Genomic DNA, 16,340 nt, shown 5'->3' on the forward strand with positions numbered 1-16,340 from the left:
ATTACCGCGTTCAAACATACACCGAATCCAAAGATTACTGCTTACAAACAAACTCTTCAGCTTTATAATATTAATATAGATTCTATACGAGTTGAATTTTATCATACACAAAAGAAAAGACCAACTGATCCAGTTTTTCAAGTAGAATATTTTCACGTACTTATTTCTTTTATAATGTTAATGCATGCACGATACATCGAGATTACTTTTAATACATTCTGGATGAGGTTGTCGTGAGATTAACTGGTTATTAAAGTGAAAATGATCGTATGATAACGATTATAATCATCTGGGTTGGGAGAGAGCATATAGCAACTGCAGTTTTTTAGAAAATTCCTTGATACGTACATAATATTTCTAAAAATATTGCAAGAACATATTTCTCTAGTGTCTAAGGCTAACGTGTTGATGTAAATTTATTTTAATGAAATACGATATTATTACTATAATTTAGAATAATTCTTGTGTTATAAAATCTCAAGAACTATAATTAAGAAAAATAAATTATACTTATATATTTAAAAAAGTAACGTAAAATATCATTTTTGCAATTTCTCCAGAAAGATAAATAATTTCTCCTGAGAAAAGCATTTTCACCGAGTCGCAGGTCACGGCGACAGAGGCACGCGATGGTGAATTAAGATAAGTCGGCGAACGACAATCGCCGTGTAATTATGTCGCTCATTCGTCGTGACCAACTTGAAATTACCATTGCATTAGAGAGCAGGGAGGGCAGTTATTGTGCATCCACTATCAAAACTATATCAGTGAGTTCTTGCAGCCGCCGGCGCTCAGTACACGCGCGCATCGCCTGCGCGCTCACACGTGAACCAACGAAAGTGAAATTCCGAGAAAATGATAGTGTTACTAGCGTTTTGTCTGTTCCATGCGACGTATGCCATTCCAAACGACCAAACGCAAATTGAACGATACAACAACAAAGTGAAATCATACCAAATCGATGTACCGGGAAAGGAACCCATCACGATTATTGAAGCAGGACGTTTCGAAGATTTAGAAGAAAAGAGCGATGATGATTTAATTATAAAGAATCTTATGACTCAAGTTCATGATTCTAGTGGGAATAGACCTCGTTGTTATGGACCGTCTTGTCAAGAAGGATATATGGATGACGAAGGCCCTCAAGATATGGACATGGACAAATTTGATAATTTAGATAAATTAAAAGATTTTGGCGATATTTCAAATGAGCGGCTTCAAGCAATTGCAGCTTTAGCCGCGAAGTTAAAGAAGCAAAATATTAAAGCTGACAGATATACTTCTATTAGTGGCGAAGAGGCAGATGATGATAATGGCAAAGTATTTACCACTTGGAATCGACTTAAAGTAAAACAGCATAAGCACCCTTATGATGATAAAGATGGCTGGGTAACATTAGAACCAGTAGCATGGTCATCTAGTAAGATTTCAAAGTGGAAACCTAACGTTAAAAAACAAAAACCGAGTTATTGGAATGAAGATGAGGACACAAAATTTTCATCTGACGATAAGTATTCTTCTTACCCAGATATGGAAAGCGATAATAATAAATTTTCTTACAATTATCCTCAGAAAAAGCCAACATTGAGTCGTCCTGGTTTCATAAATAATAAATTGCATATTCCTCCCGAATATGATACCGAATTACCATCCAAACCAACATGGACTAAGAATAAGATTCCTACGCAACAGCAACAATCGCTGCATAATCTACAGCTATCATGGTCTCCTGATGATAGTAGACGCCCTTATAGACCAAACTGCGATAGAAATGATAATTATCACAACGAAGATAATAATTACTATGGATCATCGGATTCAGTTGTTACGGATTCCCGTCCTTCCAATTTTCCATATGAATACGAAGCATTACATCAAGCGTCTATGCAAAGACGGCCAATGCGACGTCCTACACAAGTAATCTATGCTGACGCAGATCCAGAGGATGATCGATCTTCACGACCTCCATACGGTGATGGACAATGGGTATTATTATCAACCACCAAAGGCTATAGAAATAAAAAGCGTCATCGTTCTCTTGAGGTGCCAGAACAAAACAGTGACGTGCCCACAATAAAATCGCACCAATCTGTGTCCCTTACGGTGTTACCCATCGACGACGCTCATACAAATATGACCACATCGCATGGAGGTTTATTAGAAGTGGAAAGAAGTTTCCAGACTGTAGAAGAGTCTAAGCAAGATATGGATAAAATGACATTTTTACAAGGAGAAGCGTCTGAGGTGAGACCTGTTAAGAAGAAGGTGATACGAAAGAAGTTAGTTCCAAGTAATAATTCGCCGGATAGCTCGACGGTATTGGCTGCTGTTGGAGCGGGTATGCTTCCAGCTACGATGGCTATGGTCGTTCCTATGATGTTAGGAAAGAAACGAAGAAGAAGGGAATTAAATGACGTACATTTTTACCAACTATTACAAAATCAATAACTGAAGATACTTAGTTAAATCTATTTATTTTAGTTTAAGTTAAATCCAAAAATGCGTGACTGTGATCGTTTTTGTGTGCTTTTGTTATGTGTGTGATTAAATTATTATTAGGATGATATTATGTACAATATTAAGAAGGCCCATGAAATAAAACTAGTAAAACCTGTATAATTCGTTTTTATAATTTTAATTTAACAAATAATTATAAAAAGCATCAACATAATTTTGACTATAATAAATAGGATGTAATTAGCAACTTTCATATTCGCAGAACACTTTAATTAAAACAGTTAAACATATTATTACTATTATAATTACGAAAGAAAGTAACATTCAGTAATAAGATAATTTGTATGAAATGAACAGAAAACCATTGCATGCATGATATTAATAACTAATAATGAATATACGTTAAGACGAAACAAAAATATAATTTTTAGTACATAAGGCGAGGTTTTCCCGCTGGAATATTGAACACATCAATATTTCTGAGCATAGGTACACCACTTAACACTGTGATACTTCTGTGGTACAACTAAAATCATTAGAAAATAAATAATAAATAAGTTAGTGACTGAAAATAAGAAAATCTTAAAAACAAACAGATCTTGATAAATACTATGAAATCTTAATAAAATTATTTGATAATTTTTATAATATTACGATGATTAAAATCTTTATTTTCATTCGATAAAATGGCAATAAATCAATCACCTATTTATCCGCGTTATTGTCATTTTTATGTATTGTCACAAATAAATTAAAGCTTAATTATAAAGAATCAATCAATTTCATCAATATTTGTAGAGCACCGAACCGGGACGACTGTAGATTTTTCCCGTCCTTATCGCTTCCATCAGGTACTTCACACTGAATAAACAAATTATCAGGAGCACTGGAACATAAAAAAAAAATTATATTACACAGATTAAAAATAAAACAAATCTCATGACAAAAATATCCCAATATTTTATCGGCCACGAAAGGACCATCATAATTTATTATTTAAGTATAGGGACCAACATAAAATTTAATATTGTAATTCAGATTGTCCTTTCCTATCGCTAATATCCATCCCTAATACCAGAATCCTCTATTGGTAAATGTTTCAATAATTATTTATAAGAACTTTAAACAGTAAATAAAAAGTTCAGTTCTTCACCTACGTATTATCTTCTAGAAACGTAAAAGTAATCAATGCATATGTACCCGCCAATTCTATTATTTCAAGATTCCTCTTAATACATTATTATTTTAAGATAAACAAATATTTAATCAAGAAACACAATATATTACTCTGTCTCATACTAACCATCCGATAATACCAAGAGGCCAAGTTGTATCCAGCCTGCCGTCAGCGCCTCCCAGACAATGAGCGGAATTGTGAGGAAAATGTGGATAAAACTGTACACGAAGAAAGACGTTACACAACATCTGTTCACCTGCAAATATATAAATAATTTAATATATGTTTTGATAGCACATAAGAAAGTATATATTGTACTTATTAGGAAGAAACGCTGGGTTTTATTGTATATACAAAGCTTTTGTAGTTTAGGACACTGTGCAACTAGTGTGCAGGTATTATATTATTTAATTATTTATGTTGCTTACTAAACCCAAAATTCTGTCCTAATTTACATACCTTCTTTATAGCTATAAAATAGTTTTGGAAAACCAAGTTTATTGATTTTTTGTAAATATAAATTAATCCAACGTTATTTATAAGTGGATTTAAATTTTAATTACTTATACTCGATCTCGAGACGATCCCATCGCCAGCGGAGAAATGTAATCACCTAAGTGCAGTTAATTATTTATTACAGAACATTCAACTGAGTTCACCGACTCTGGCACAGAGATAGAAAACCTTTTTAGATAAATCACTGCTACAAGTTTTATTTTTTTTTTTGTTTTTAAGTACTGTTAATGAATAATTTCTGCAGAATCAATACTGAAAAAATAGAAGAATAGGAACATTACAACAAACTTTTATTTATGTACTATTGACATTTTTTTTTGTTAAAGGTTCATACAACAATTAGCATGCAAGTAAAAAAACCTACACTGTAGTATCTCTTGTTTTTATTTAATACGATGTTTTTTTTAATAGTAATAACATACGACGGAATATAAACGAAAGGTTTGCGATCTCTGCATCAGAAGTGTGTGGGATAACACCTTGTACTTGTAAGCGATGTTGTCTACAAAAAGCTAACGCACTCTGTCGTGCCTACTGTATACTGTACTAATAGGGTCCTCTTACCTCTATTGTACATACACATGTTTTAATGTATTAAAATGTACCGAATACAAACCTGTTTTCAGCATTACATTACATTTGCTTCTGATATTAAGCTAAGTATATTATTTATTTACTTCAGGCAACAATGTAGTTTAAATATTTTGTTTCTATTGATATTCGCAGCTGACTATTAAAAATAGGATGGATAGAAATTCGTCGATTGAAGAGAAGAGAGAAACATAAATAATAATCATTTGAGAGAAGAGTTATTTTGGCACCTATTATTAGAAATCGCCCAAATAAAAATCTCAATTATATAACGATTATAACAATCTCAATTATAATAATTCTAAAAATCTTATGATATTATCCACTTTTAAATACGTACTAGATAAAATTCATGAAAATGTTTTACAAGACCGATAGAACAATCGATCACTCAATAAGATCGATTGTGAATTAAGTGACCTGTTATGAGGTCAATAAATCAATCACGGTGAATCAGTTCTCTGAGTTTTTTTAAGCTTTCGCTTTTTATTTTGTAAGAATAAACGATGTATCTTATCCATTTCTGTATATTACATAAGTTTCTTTTTACAATATTTCATCTATCAAAAAATAACAATAAAATAATAAATAATTAGAATGCTTACCGTGTGAGCTCCTATCGTGAAAACAACACTAAATAGTAATAACAATAATCCAGCTATTATATACAATAAGTAGTATATGATAGAGATTAAGAAGATACTTTTATTTTCTTTTCCAAATATATTTTCGTGCTTTTCGTATTCTGAGTGAGATTCCTCCTTTCGTGTGATTATTTGGCTCAGTAGGTAAATGTGGAACGCAGCTACTGCTAGACTTACAATCTGAAAGAAAATTAATTATATCATGTTAGCCTTTGATTTTAATAGTATTTTGATGATAAATATTTTGATAAAATAATAAATTAGACAAACTTTCTCGACGTTACAGGAAATTTAAATTAATAAAATTTAATTTTCCTAATATGATAAAATTTCATACATCCACAACAAAGGAATGGAAACAGTATTGAATGTATTTTGCAAATCGGGAATATTTCAAAACAAAACACGTGAGTCATACTCGTCTAGACCAAGGAAGAATATCCTTATATTTATATCTGGTTAGTCAAGTGGCATTAAAATAGTAACAACCTACGCTGCACCTAAATAACCAGATACTTTATTTGCTTTGTCATTTGCGACATGATCTCATAGCTGAGATTGGCTTAATTTTTAATAAACAGTCAAACAAAATAATTAGAACTAATATAGGAAATGCTCTACCAGCATTGATGATCGAATATCTTTTATTATATTTCCTATATAAATCTATTTTCTATACATCTAGGTTCTCTTTCGAATGAAATTATTCAGGAATGTCTAAATTTAAGCGCCTGCCCATTGTCTCTTAGCAATGACTTTTTAAAGAAAAACAAACCGTACATTTCAGATGAAGAAATAACACTTACAATAACAATGTAACCAAAAACGATGTTCCCGAGCCTCAGCGGGAAACAGAATAGAAATTTCCTCGTCATTTTCGTCGTCTCTGAAAGGAAATAGACATTTTCTTTATTGATAACGTAAATATTTAAGACCTACGTAGAAATATCAAGAGTGTAAATACTATTACATTAAAATATTTATTAGAAAGATAATGCAACTTTTAGTTTTTGTAACGATTGTATTAATTTATATTTTAGTGAAATAATGACATTTGCAGTTGTGGTTAATTTTCATAGCGATTTTAGATGGTATCATCTAAAATATTCGAAAACGAGTCTCCCACTTGTATTCATGAATACGAAGTATTTAATTCAGTGTTGAGAGAGAATTAATTTAATGAGAACATAGACTGGAAGGACATCATGAAACTGCTATTCAATTTTGCAGATCTGAGAAACGATCCACTAAACATCAATATATTTATGACATGTTTTGAATACAATTATTTAAAAATAATATCTACACACTAAAACATACCGATAAATTTATTTCACTAAGTTCCATTGAACCGTCGGTAAATTTAATATCGTCGACACAATCACTATTATTGCATCCATTGTAATTAATGAAATTACTGCACACATAACAGAGGTTTTGAAATAATCAGCCGCACATGTGTCGGGGTCCGTAGTTCCACTCTATGTGCTATTTTTGGCTAATTGGCCAGCCATGCATGATAAGTGTAATCATTGGAAGCGATTTATCATTGTTTAAACTACCCCTTTTATATTATACGATTTATCGGAAACATCAGGTATTCAACTTACATGTACAATCTTTAATTGGTTTCGGAAACTTGACGAGTGTGATTCTCAAATCGAAAATATTTTTAATTTGTTTACTGTATGATGTATCAAAAGGATTCTCCTTTTTTGTTATTATTTAGTACGAACTATTTCAATAAAAAGGAAAAATCAATTAATACGTACATTATTATAATGATAAAGAAAAATCAAACACCTACGAAACATTATAACATGTACCTAGGTAGAATCTGTTTAGGAAATTTTGGAATATGTTACCTTCTGTGGAACACGTCTTGCCATTTAAGATTGATTGACTGGTTTGGTATGGAAATTCAGCAAATACGCTAGTAAATAATGTAGATTGAAATAGATGAAAAACATTTTAAAATTCAATACAGTTCTTATTGAGTTTTAGGTACGTTATATTAAATTTTTCGAGTTTGAATATTAATTAGAAACAAAATTTCTCCTCATAATGTAATTTGAGATACTAGGTATATCGTATGTTCTAAAGCGTAAATAAAGTGTAAACAGAAGGGTCGGATACTCGGGTACGCTGGTTGAAAGGTTTTTGTCACGGACCGTTGATTCCCGCTCCCGAGTCCCGGCTCCTTTATACCTGAATAGGTCAAGGTTCTACTGTATTAGATGTTCCTTCCTCAATAAAAATACAAGAACATGGCTAGAATTGGAAACGAGGCGTCGTTTGCTCATTAATTAAATTGGAAGAAACAACTTCTTTACGAGAAATACGAAATTTGAATTCGAATGGAATATTATTGTAAGTACTATTATTATATTATTATATTAGTACTTGGAACCCTTAAAAGTTTAGGATGTTGTTACTATATCGTTAAGTCGAAAACGATCATATTAGGTATGTGTGTATTTTGTATTGTATTTTTATTATGTTTGTATTTGTATTTTTGTGTATAGGTATGTAAATATATATCTATATAAAAAAAACTAATTGCTATATAATGTTTCATCTGATTAATAGTAAACGAAACGTTTTGTAATATAGTAAGTAGTAACAATAACATAGGTACAAATTAGACGACTTACTTACTTCATTTTTTTCAAATATAATAAACTAGCTTTCCGCCCGCGGCTTCGCCCGCGTTTTCAAAGAAAAACCTCCTTTTCCCGTGGGATTTCCGGGATAAAGCCTTTCCTATGTGTTAATCCAAGTTACCCTCTATATGTGTGCTTAATTTCATTGTAATCGGTTCAGTAGTATTTGCGTGAAAGAGTAACAAACACACACACATCCTCACAAACTTTCGCATTTATAATATTAGTAGGAAGGAAGTAGGATAGGATAGGATAAGAGTAATATTAAATAAACATTGTTTACTCTTGTATTAGAAGAAAGAAATAAAGATAAAAGTCCTTAAGAATTGAGAACACGTTTCGCAAAACGTCTCTTTGTGAATTACAATGTCGCGTTCTGTCGAGAATTTTAAAGGAAATGCTCGTAATTTAGGATGTATATTGTATATGAAATGTCACAACAAATTAACAATTCCATACTTAGTTGATAAATATTTTCTAACATTGAAAACTTGGTCAAATTTTTAAAGCTTTTTAGTTGTTTGAACTTGACAACGAGATCCTACTCGATATAAAATATAGGTAAAAGTTGATAAATAAAATTGGAATACAAAATAATGTACAAAAAATTGAAGATCATATTTTTGGGAGGACTCAAATATTGATTTATCGAATAAAAACTGGTTTAATTTCCTTAGATATGTATACTTTACAGATCCACAAGTAAGTTTCAATTTTTATCACCTTAACTTTTAAATAATTGTACTTCAAAAGGTCAAAAGTGCAACGAAGTGTTTACAAATGCATTGTCTATTTAAATTTCCTTTGTTAATTTTAAACTATAAATTGTTTTTCATTGAATTAAGAGGTCATAGGCCTCGAGAGCATTTGATGCGCATCCAAGCATGATAGTGGAAGAGCTTGATAACATAAATTCATTTATTTTTGGGATTCATTGGAAAATAAGTATTTATTTTATTGAAGAGTATTGAGGTGCTATCGTTTATCGTAAATTCTTGTCAATAGACTTTTTGAAGGTATCGTTAGTTAAATTAGCATATAACTTTTATCATTTATGATGATACTTATTGTAACATAAATATTTTAGTTGTTAATGATGTGCCTCACATTCAACTTGCGTCTATTTCGCATAAAATTATCCCACTATTACCTAGTGGGTAAAGTAGTATCTATTATATTATATGTGCTATTACAAAATAAAGTAAATTTTTAGAAAAAAAAAAACAATAACCGACTTCAAGACTATACCTATATGTACAAATTTAAACCGTCTCCATCATCAGACCCTGAATACCACATCATCATCAGATCCTGACCAGGTGACAATGGGACCACCTCTGACGTATGACCTACCAAATAAAAAAAGAATTATTCAAATCGGTTTATAATTGCCGGAGTAATCGCGTAACAAATATACAAAAAAAATACAGTCGAATTGAGAACCTCCTCCTTTTTTTTGAAGTCGGTTAAATTATCGATATACTAACATTTCATTACCGTTATACAGAATATAGGAAAATTTCCTACTAGATTATTGTAACACATAGATTTATCTATATTTATGTGTAGAACTACGTAATTGATCAAATACATTTTGTAAATATGTTAACGACAGTTTAATGAATTATGTTGTGAGTAATCGGAATATTTCCGTGTTATTTGTGCTGTCTTATACTATTCCTCAAATTGTACGTCAAAATCGTGTGAATTTTATTAATTATTTCATGTGAAATACTTTTTATTTATTTGAATGATATTTATTATACAAGATTATATCTTCATCTCTTAGACTATTTCCACTCTTGCGTGATAAAACCTATAAAGCTAGATAACTACACACTGTAGGAAGCTCATAATAAGTATCGATGCTAAAATCTATAAATGGAGTTATGAGTTCTTATAATACTGATTTACTTCTGACTTATGTTCTTTCCTAGATTATAACAGTAATACCCATTAAAACTATATATATATACAAATTACAATCATGTTTAAATTTAATGTTTGATTCAACATAAAATGTATAATTTCATCATATTTGCGAAAACGTTTATTTCCAGCTAAGATTTCCAGTTTAATTTTGATAACTGATAACTAATTAGTATTTAGTATTTCTAATGTGAAATCTATACATATAATAAATCTGTAGAAGGGTCAATTCTGTACATTGAAAATATTGAAAAAATAAATAGCAGGGGGTGTTACTTGATCGATACCAAACCCAAATATGTGATTAAAAAAATTTTTGTCTGTCTGTCTGTCTGTCTGTCTGTCTGTCTGTCTGTCTGTCTGTCTGTATGTGAAGGCATCACGTGAAAACTAGCGGTTCGATTTCGATGAAACTTGGTATAATTATACCTTAGTATCCTGGGCGTAAAATAGGATACTTTTTATCCTGGAAAAATACGTAGAAAAAAATTAATCTTAATTTTTCAGTTTTATCCATAGACGTTGTTCTGTAGAACCGCGAACACACGTTGCGTATTATTATAGGCCTAGCCGTATTTGGGAATTGGGTCCAATAGATATTTATAAGATGTTATTGACAGAGGTACTCAAAATGGAGAAATAACCATCCACGCGAAGACCGACATCCGCGCGGACGGAGTCGCGGGCGGAAGCTAGTTGGTATAATATGTTGACATGTGAATAGCACAGTCCACAAACTTCAATAGAAAAAAGCCTTTTAGTGAAAAGTATTTCATTTTGAACAGTATCGTTAGTTGATAATGTGCCGAAAAGTTGCGAAATACAAGGAGAAAAGTCCTAAATAGGTTTCTTTCAAGTTTCAGGCGGTCGCCGCAGGCAAAGGACACAAATTTTGAAGAAGCAGTGAAATGTTATGTTGTTAAATATGTATAGATGATGGAGATAATGTATTTGGCTGCGTAGTTATACTTTTACCTACTTTAATATATTTGTTTGCATAAATAAAAGTCACGTGGCTATTACTTTAAAATATGTGAGCCGTGAGCATAGATAATTATGTTTCTACTTCTTTCACGTAACCGTATCTAGATGAAATCTGTCATAGACAAATATTAAATAAAGAAATGCGTTACTATAATCCGAGTATAGTGTCTGAAGTCTTGGACAACGAAGTAAACAATACTAAAGGGTAGTAATACGAAGTAAACTATACGTAGGTTTATAGTTATAATAACTACAAATTTATTACTACCATCCTATACTTATATCATTACTAGTGGTCCGCCCCGGCTTCGCCCGTGGTACCTACATGTTTAAACTATCCTATCTCTCAAGTTGGATCGAACTGCACATGGTGTGCGAATTTTATTAAAATCGGTTAAGTGGTTTGGGAGTCCATTGAGGACAAACATTGTGACACGAGATTTATATATATTAAGATGAGTCATAACTCATAACCACATTTATTCGCAAGGGACAGGTCATTGATACGGTAATTATGTCAATGTTACAGGCTCGATTATATTTTGCACCTTGATACCTGCAGCTGCGAATTCTTAATGAGGCCCTTGTACTTTCCTTTTATGGAACTTTTTATCTATTTCTGTTTAAGGCCTACTCACATTAGGCTTTAATCTTTATGATGTTTAAGTGCAGTTTATTGGTGTAATTACTGATCTTGAAACAACAATAAGTATTTGACGGAAAACAAGGTCATTTTTTTTTCATAAATGTTTTTTGCTAGATTTTCCTTATCTATACATATAATAAATCTGTAGAAGGGTCAATTCTGTACATTGAAAATATTGAAAAAATAAATACCAGGGGGTGTTACTGGATCGATACCAATCCCAAATATGTGATTAAAAAAATTTTTGTCTGTCTGTCTGTCTGTCTGTCTGTCTGTCTGTCTGTCTGTATGTGAAGGCATCACGTGAAAACTAGCGGTTCGATTTCGATGAAACTTGGTATAATTATACCTTATTATCCTGGGCGTAAAATAGGATACTTTTTATCCTGGAAAAATACGTAGAAAAAAATTAATCTTAATTTTTCAGTTTTATCCATAGACGTTGTTCCGTAGAACCGCGAACACACGTTGCGTATTATTATAGGCCTAACCGTATTTGGGAATTGGGTCCAATAGATATTTATAAGATGTTATTGTCAGAGGTCTCAAAATGGAGAAATAAACCATCCACGCGAAGACCGACATCCGCGCGGACGGAGTCGCGGGCAGAAGCTAGTTGAAAATATAATCCTAATTTTCCCAGTCACTTCAATTGAAGACGTGACGTTGTTTTGATGATATCATAAAATCGTTATTTGAACCATAAAAACAGTCATGTGCCGGACTGAAGACTTAATTAAACCATTTGTTTAAATACCCCCAACTAAAATAAGGAAAACTAAACTAGTTCAAGAAACTTTCTTTCCTCGTCGTATATTTTTTGCTGGATACTTACTGCCGTAATCAGAAACTGGGTTTACTCAAGTACAAGTTACTAGTTCTTTATTCATAGAAATTGGTGTCCAAGAAAATGTCTACCTACCTACTTATATGGTATCATCTAGAAAGAACGACGACTTAGGTATTTACTTAGTTCATCTCTAACTCACCACTAAAATATTATTTAAATTGGAATGAATCTTAGAAACATGTGATGGTATTTCGGCAGTTGAATACTATGAACCGGTATCTACTTCAGTTTAAGTCTCACACCAATAAAATGTTACATACCATAAAATATCTATTGATATTATTAAAACAACACTATAAAGTTGGTATACTAAGGAAACCGAATATTATCTATTGAATGTTCTATCGACTATACATATAATTCAAATAAAGTGGCATTTCTGTTATCATACCTACGTAAGTATCAGTAAAAAAAACTTACAAGATATTGGATATCCTTGACTTAATTCACAGAGTTTGTTAACATTTTTTCCAGATCAAACAATTATTTGAAACACCACTTTCACTGCACAAACGCTATGTATTTTATTACAATTTGTATATAATAATGGAATTTCTAGAGCCTTTTATTTTCAGCTGCGCCTGCGCACGTTCGACGCGCCGCTCGGTCGGAGCGAGGATCAACGAAGGCAGAGGGGTTACGTCACAAGGCCGCGACAACATATACTTTGATCGGAATTAATTCCCACACAAGGTCATTAGCGGGCGTCGACTTATCTCATAGAAAAACTTGGATCACGAAGATTTACCGCGAAATTGTTGTCGTGAGAAACTTTTTGATTAAATAGCTACCTACGTGCTTGTATCTTTTCCGCAGTCATAATTATTAAACATAACAAATCAAGTAATTGTTATGTTCTGAAACAATGATTCAAGTACGTAAGAAAATATTCCCATCAGAATTTGCGATATTATTTTTGTATAAAACGAAATAGGTAAGTGACCCTTGACTTTAAAAGGTCGAATGTACATTTACAAAAAAGTACAATATTCACTAACCTACATCAGAGCTTTTCCGACGAAAATTCATATTACAGAAAATCTTACATACAGGTACGAGCTTTTAAATACAATCCAAGTCCATTTAAAGCTCAAAAGTAGCGTTCTCTGACATAATGGAGGCAAAGTAAGAAAATAAAATTCCTTATTTCCCCATTATAAGTTCGTCAGTACTGAGGAGCGATCGTTATATGACGTCATAAGGCCCTTATTACGTCTGCCGAAAGGTCATAAAATAAATTACAGTCAAAGCACGTATATAAAGGCCCGTGTTGATGCGTAATTTCGAGCAATGAATGGGGATTATATCGATGTAATAACGTTTGATTAGAAGATGTAGATAGTCATGTGTATTATTAGTTTTTTCCACGCTTCGAAAGATGATTCAAGGTTATGTTGGGAGAGGTTAAGGCACGTTACGAGATTATTTTATCCTAACAAAGCTCTTCAAAATGTTAACAAAAACCTAGTAATGCATTACTTTTGATTGATTATTTGTCGGCTTATTAGAAAATCTTAAATTTGAAATAGGAATAAAATAGATATGGTAGTTACCTTCAAGAATGTTATGTTACATAATGATGTTAGATCTAAATATTTTAAACTAAACAGTGACAAAATATTAGTATTATTGAATAGTAAATATTCGTCCATAGGTACTTAAAACATTAATTTATCAATTAATCTTTCTAGTTCCTGAATTATCTAATTAAGTAGGTACTAGGTAGTAGGTACCTTACTTGATTACGTGCAAAAGACATGGTACAAGCACAGATAATATAAAGGTACACGTACAACCGTACATGCTATTAAAAGTTGTCCATGACTCATTGTATTGTGCACCGTGCTGGTTCAGCCTGTGTATTCAAGGCATTAGTTTTGTATTGAACAATGCGTGCTCATCCTTACTATCGTGTGTATTCAATGAGCAATACCCTCCCATTGTTTAGTTCGGTGAAACATCTATCTTGAATTTCATTAGACCGTACCCGTACACTATGAATCGTATCAATTAACAGATAATCTAGTTTCTCTGGATTTCTGGTTGGTCTTGTCATGAAATATGTGATACGTTTGCAAAATAATCAAAAACTTTTACCGTAAATATTGGTATTCTGTGTTTAGAGTTTATCTTGTCGGATATCAACTTACAAGGCGTACGTATTAAAAAAATATTAATAATCTCACATTATTTTCAATAAAAATATATTAAACGAACAAAGCAGCTTCTAGTATCTTTTTCTTCAAGGATCTTAAATGTTGAAGTAGGTACGCTCGGTCCACTCATTGCTGAAAATTCTAAATATTCTCATAAGTAGGTACGATAGCATACCTATTATAAGGATGATGACAAGGAAGATAGATAGATAGAACAAAAATATGAAATGAGAATTAAAATTGACGCAAAAATTTGAAAACTCTTAGAGAAAACTACCTACATAGAAAATCTAGAAAATATGTGAAACGTAAGCAAGATAACGAGACAATATTCCACTAACTTGGTTAAGAGGACGAGCACTCTTACTTTGAAGTGTGAGGTCGTCAAGTCGACAAGCTCCTATTTACACTTGTTCGAGTTTTGTAAGACACTCGTCACTTTGAATTTTGTATACGAGTATCTTGTGACTGTATTATCTAGAAATTTTAGTAGTGTCGACGTTAATTATTTATCAAGCTATTCAGACGAAGTTGAGATTTATTTTACGCACTCAGCTACAATTTTTCTTTTAAATAATTTTATACAATATACATATTGGAATGAGACCAGAAATCCATCCTTTTTCAAAATTATAACAATTTTTGAAATAGGATAGATTTATTATTAAGCTATTGCATAGCTTCTTTTTTTTTTGTGTGGTGTCTCTCAATGTTAGCCAGAAGGGCTTCTACATTTTAACGCGGACGCGGGGGTGCACATGCACAAGGGCGTCCCCCCTTGACGGGGATCTCGAACCTCGGCTTGGGCTGTCGCTTGAGTGGAGGAGGCCAGAAGGGCCCTAATCGGACGGGTGCATAGCTTCTATCGCGGGCCTTGAGCGCGGGGACCGAATCCAGAAATTGCGTAACGAAAAACCTCACGCTCCGCACTTCGACAGGCACGGAGGTGTGGCTTGAAGACATGCTATGCAATAGCTTTACCGCGGCAGTCCCCGAGTGCCACACGTATTTTTTTTTTACCACATTAGATATGTGGTATTATTACGTATTATTTTTATGATTTACTTGTCATTATTAATTTTTCTAAGTACTTGTAAAGGTTGTAGTATAAATATTTGTATTCAATATATGGCTATAAAATTGTGAACAATAGTATAATAAAAACTAAAACCGTTACCACATTTTCTTTGTTAAATATCTAAAGCATAAAAAATTTTATTTCAGCATTGATTTTAAATATTGCTACTTGTACCTACCTTGAATTCTGTCCCGTTTCCCTATTTGGGAACAAATATAGTCTGATGAATGATGATGATGAAATAAGTGATTGGTCTTCTTTGTTCTGCCAGACAAGCCAGCAAGCCAGAAATCTTAGTCCTGAAAAACAAAAGAGTAGGTAATTGATCCCAGATATTACGCTCATGCTACCACTGTAGATACCAAGATTGCCAGCTCTTTTCTGTAAAACTAAAAAATAAATAGAAAAAAGAAGCAAAAGCAGAAACAGGTTTCGTGATATTTTTTCCTTGAAATAGACCTGAATTACCTATATCTTGGCCGGAACCATTAATAAAAAATAATACGCAGCAAATATCCACTAAGCTATAACATAAATAAAAATAAAAGGCGGAAGTCTGCCAGGATTTCGCTAATGTGGTACTAACCAAAGAAAATGTTATGGTTCATTTTGATTTTCCTTATTTATTTCTTATTTTATACGAAACGAA

General features: G+C 32.2%; 2 protein-coding genes across 3 annotated transcripts; one reads left to right on the forward strand and one right to left on the reverse strand.

Annotated features, from left to right (window-relative positions):
* The first annotated feature begins 674 nt into the window (after positions 1–674).
* On the forward strand, positions 675–2,596 carry LOC123697325. The gene has a single exon (XM_045643796.1). It carries the CDS (start codon positions 856–858, stop codon positions 2,446–2,448), a length of 1,593 nt encoding a protein of 530 aa, XP_045499752.1. The 5' UTR covers positions 675–855; the 3' UTR covers positions 2,449–2,596.
* A 13-nt stretch (positions 2,597–2,609) lies between these two features.
* Positions 2,610–13,089, reverse strand: LOC123697326. 2 transcript variants are annotated; one of them, XM_045643797.1, is made up of 5 exons: positions 12,878–13,089; positions 6,192–6,271; positions 5,347–5,565; positions 3,761–3,890; positions 2,610–3,343 (listed from the first exon to the last, which is right to left on the reverse strand). In XM_045643797.1, exons 2-5 carry the CDS (start codon positions 6,258–6,260, stop codon positions 3,243–3,245), a joined length of 519 nt encoding a protein of 172 aa, XP_045499753.1. In that variant the 5' UTR covers positions 6,261–6,271; positions 12,878–13,089; the 3' UTR covers positions 2,610–3,242. The 2 variants fall into 2 exon arrangements, with proteins under 2 accessions (XP_045499753.1, XP_045499754.1); XM_045643798.1 differs by lacking the exon at positions 12,878–13,089 and adding an exon at positions 6,706–6,724.
* Positions 13,090–16,340: the final 3,251 nt, after the last annotated feature.

Source organism: Colias croceus, chromosome 14, assembly GCF_905220415.1.
Source record: "Colias croceus chromosome 14, ilColCroc2.1".
Lineage (NCBI taxonomy): Eukaryota > Metazoa > Arthropoda > Insecta > Lepidoptera > Pieridae > Colias > Colias croceus.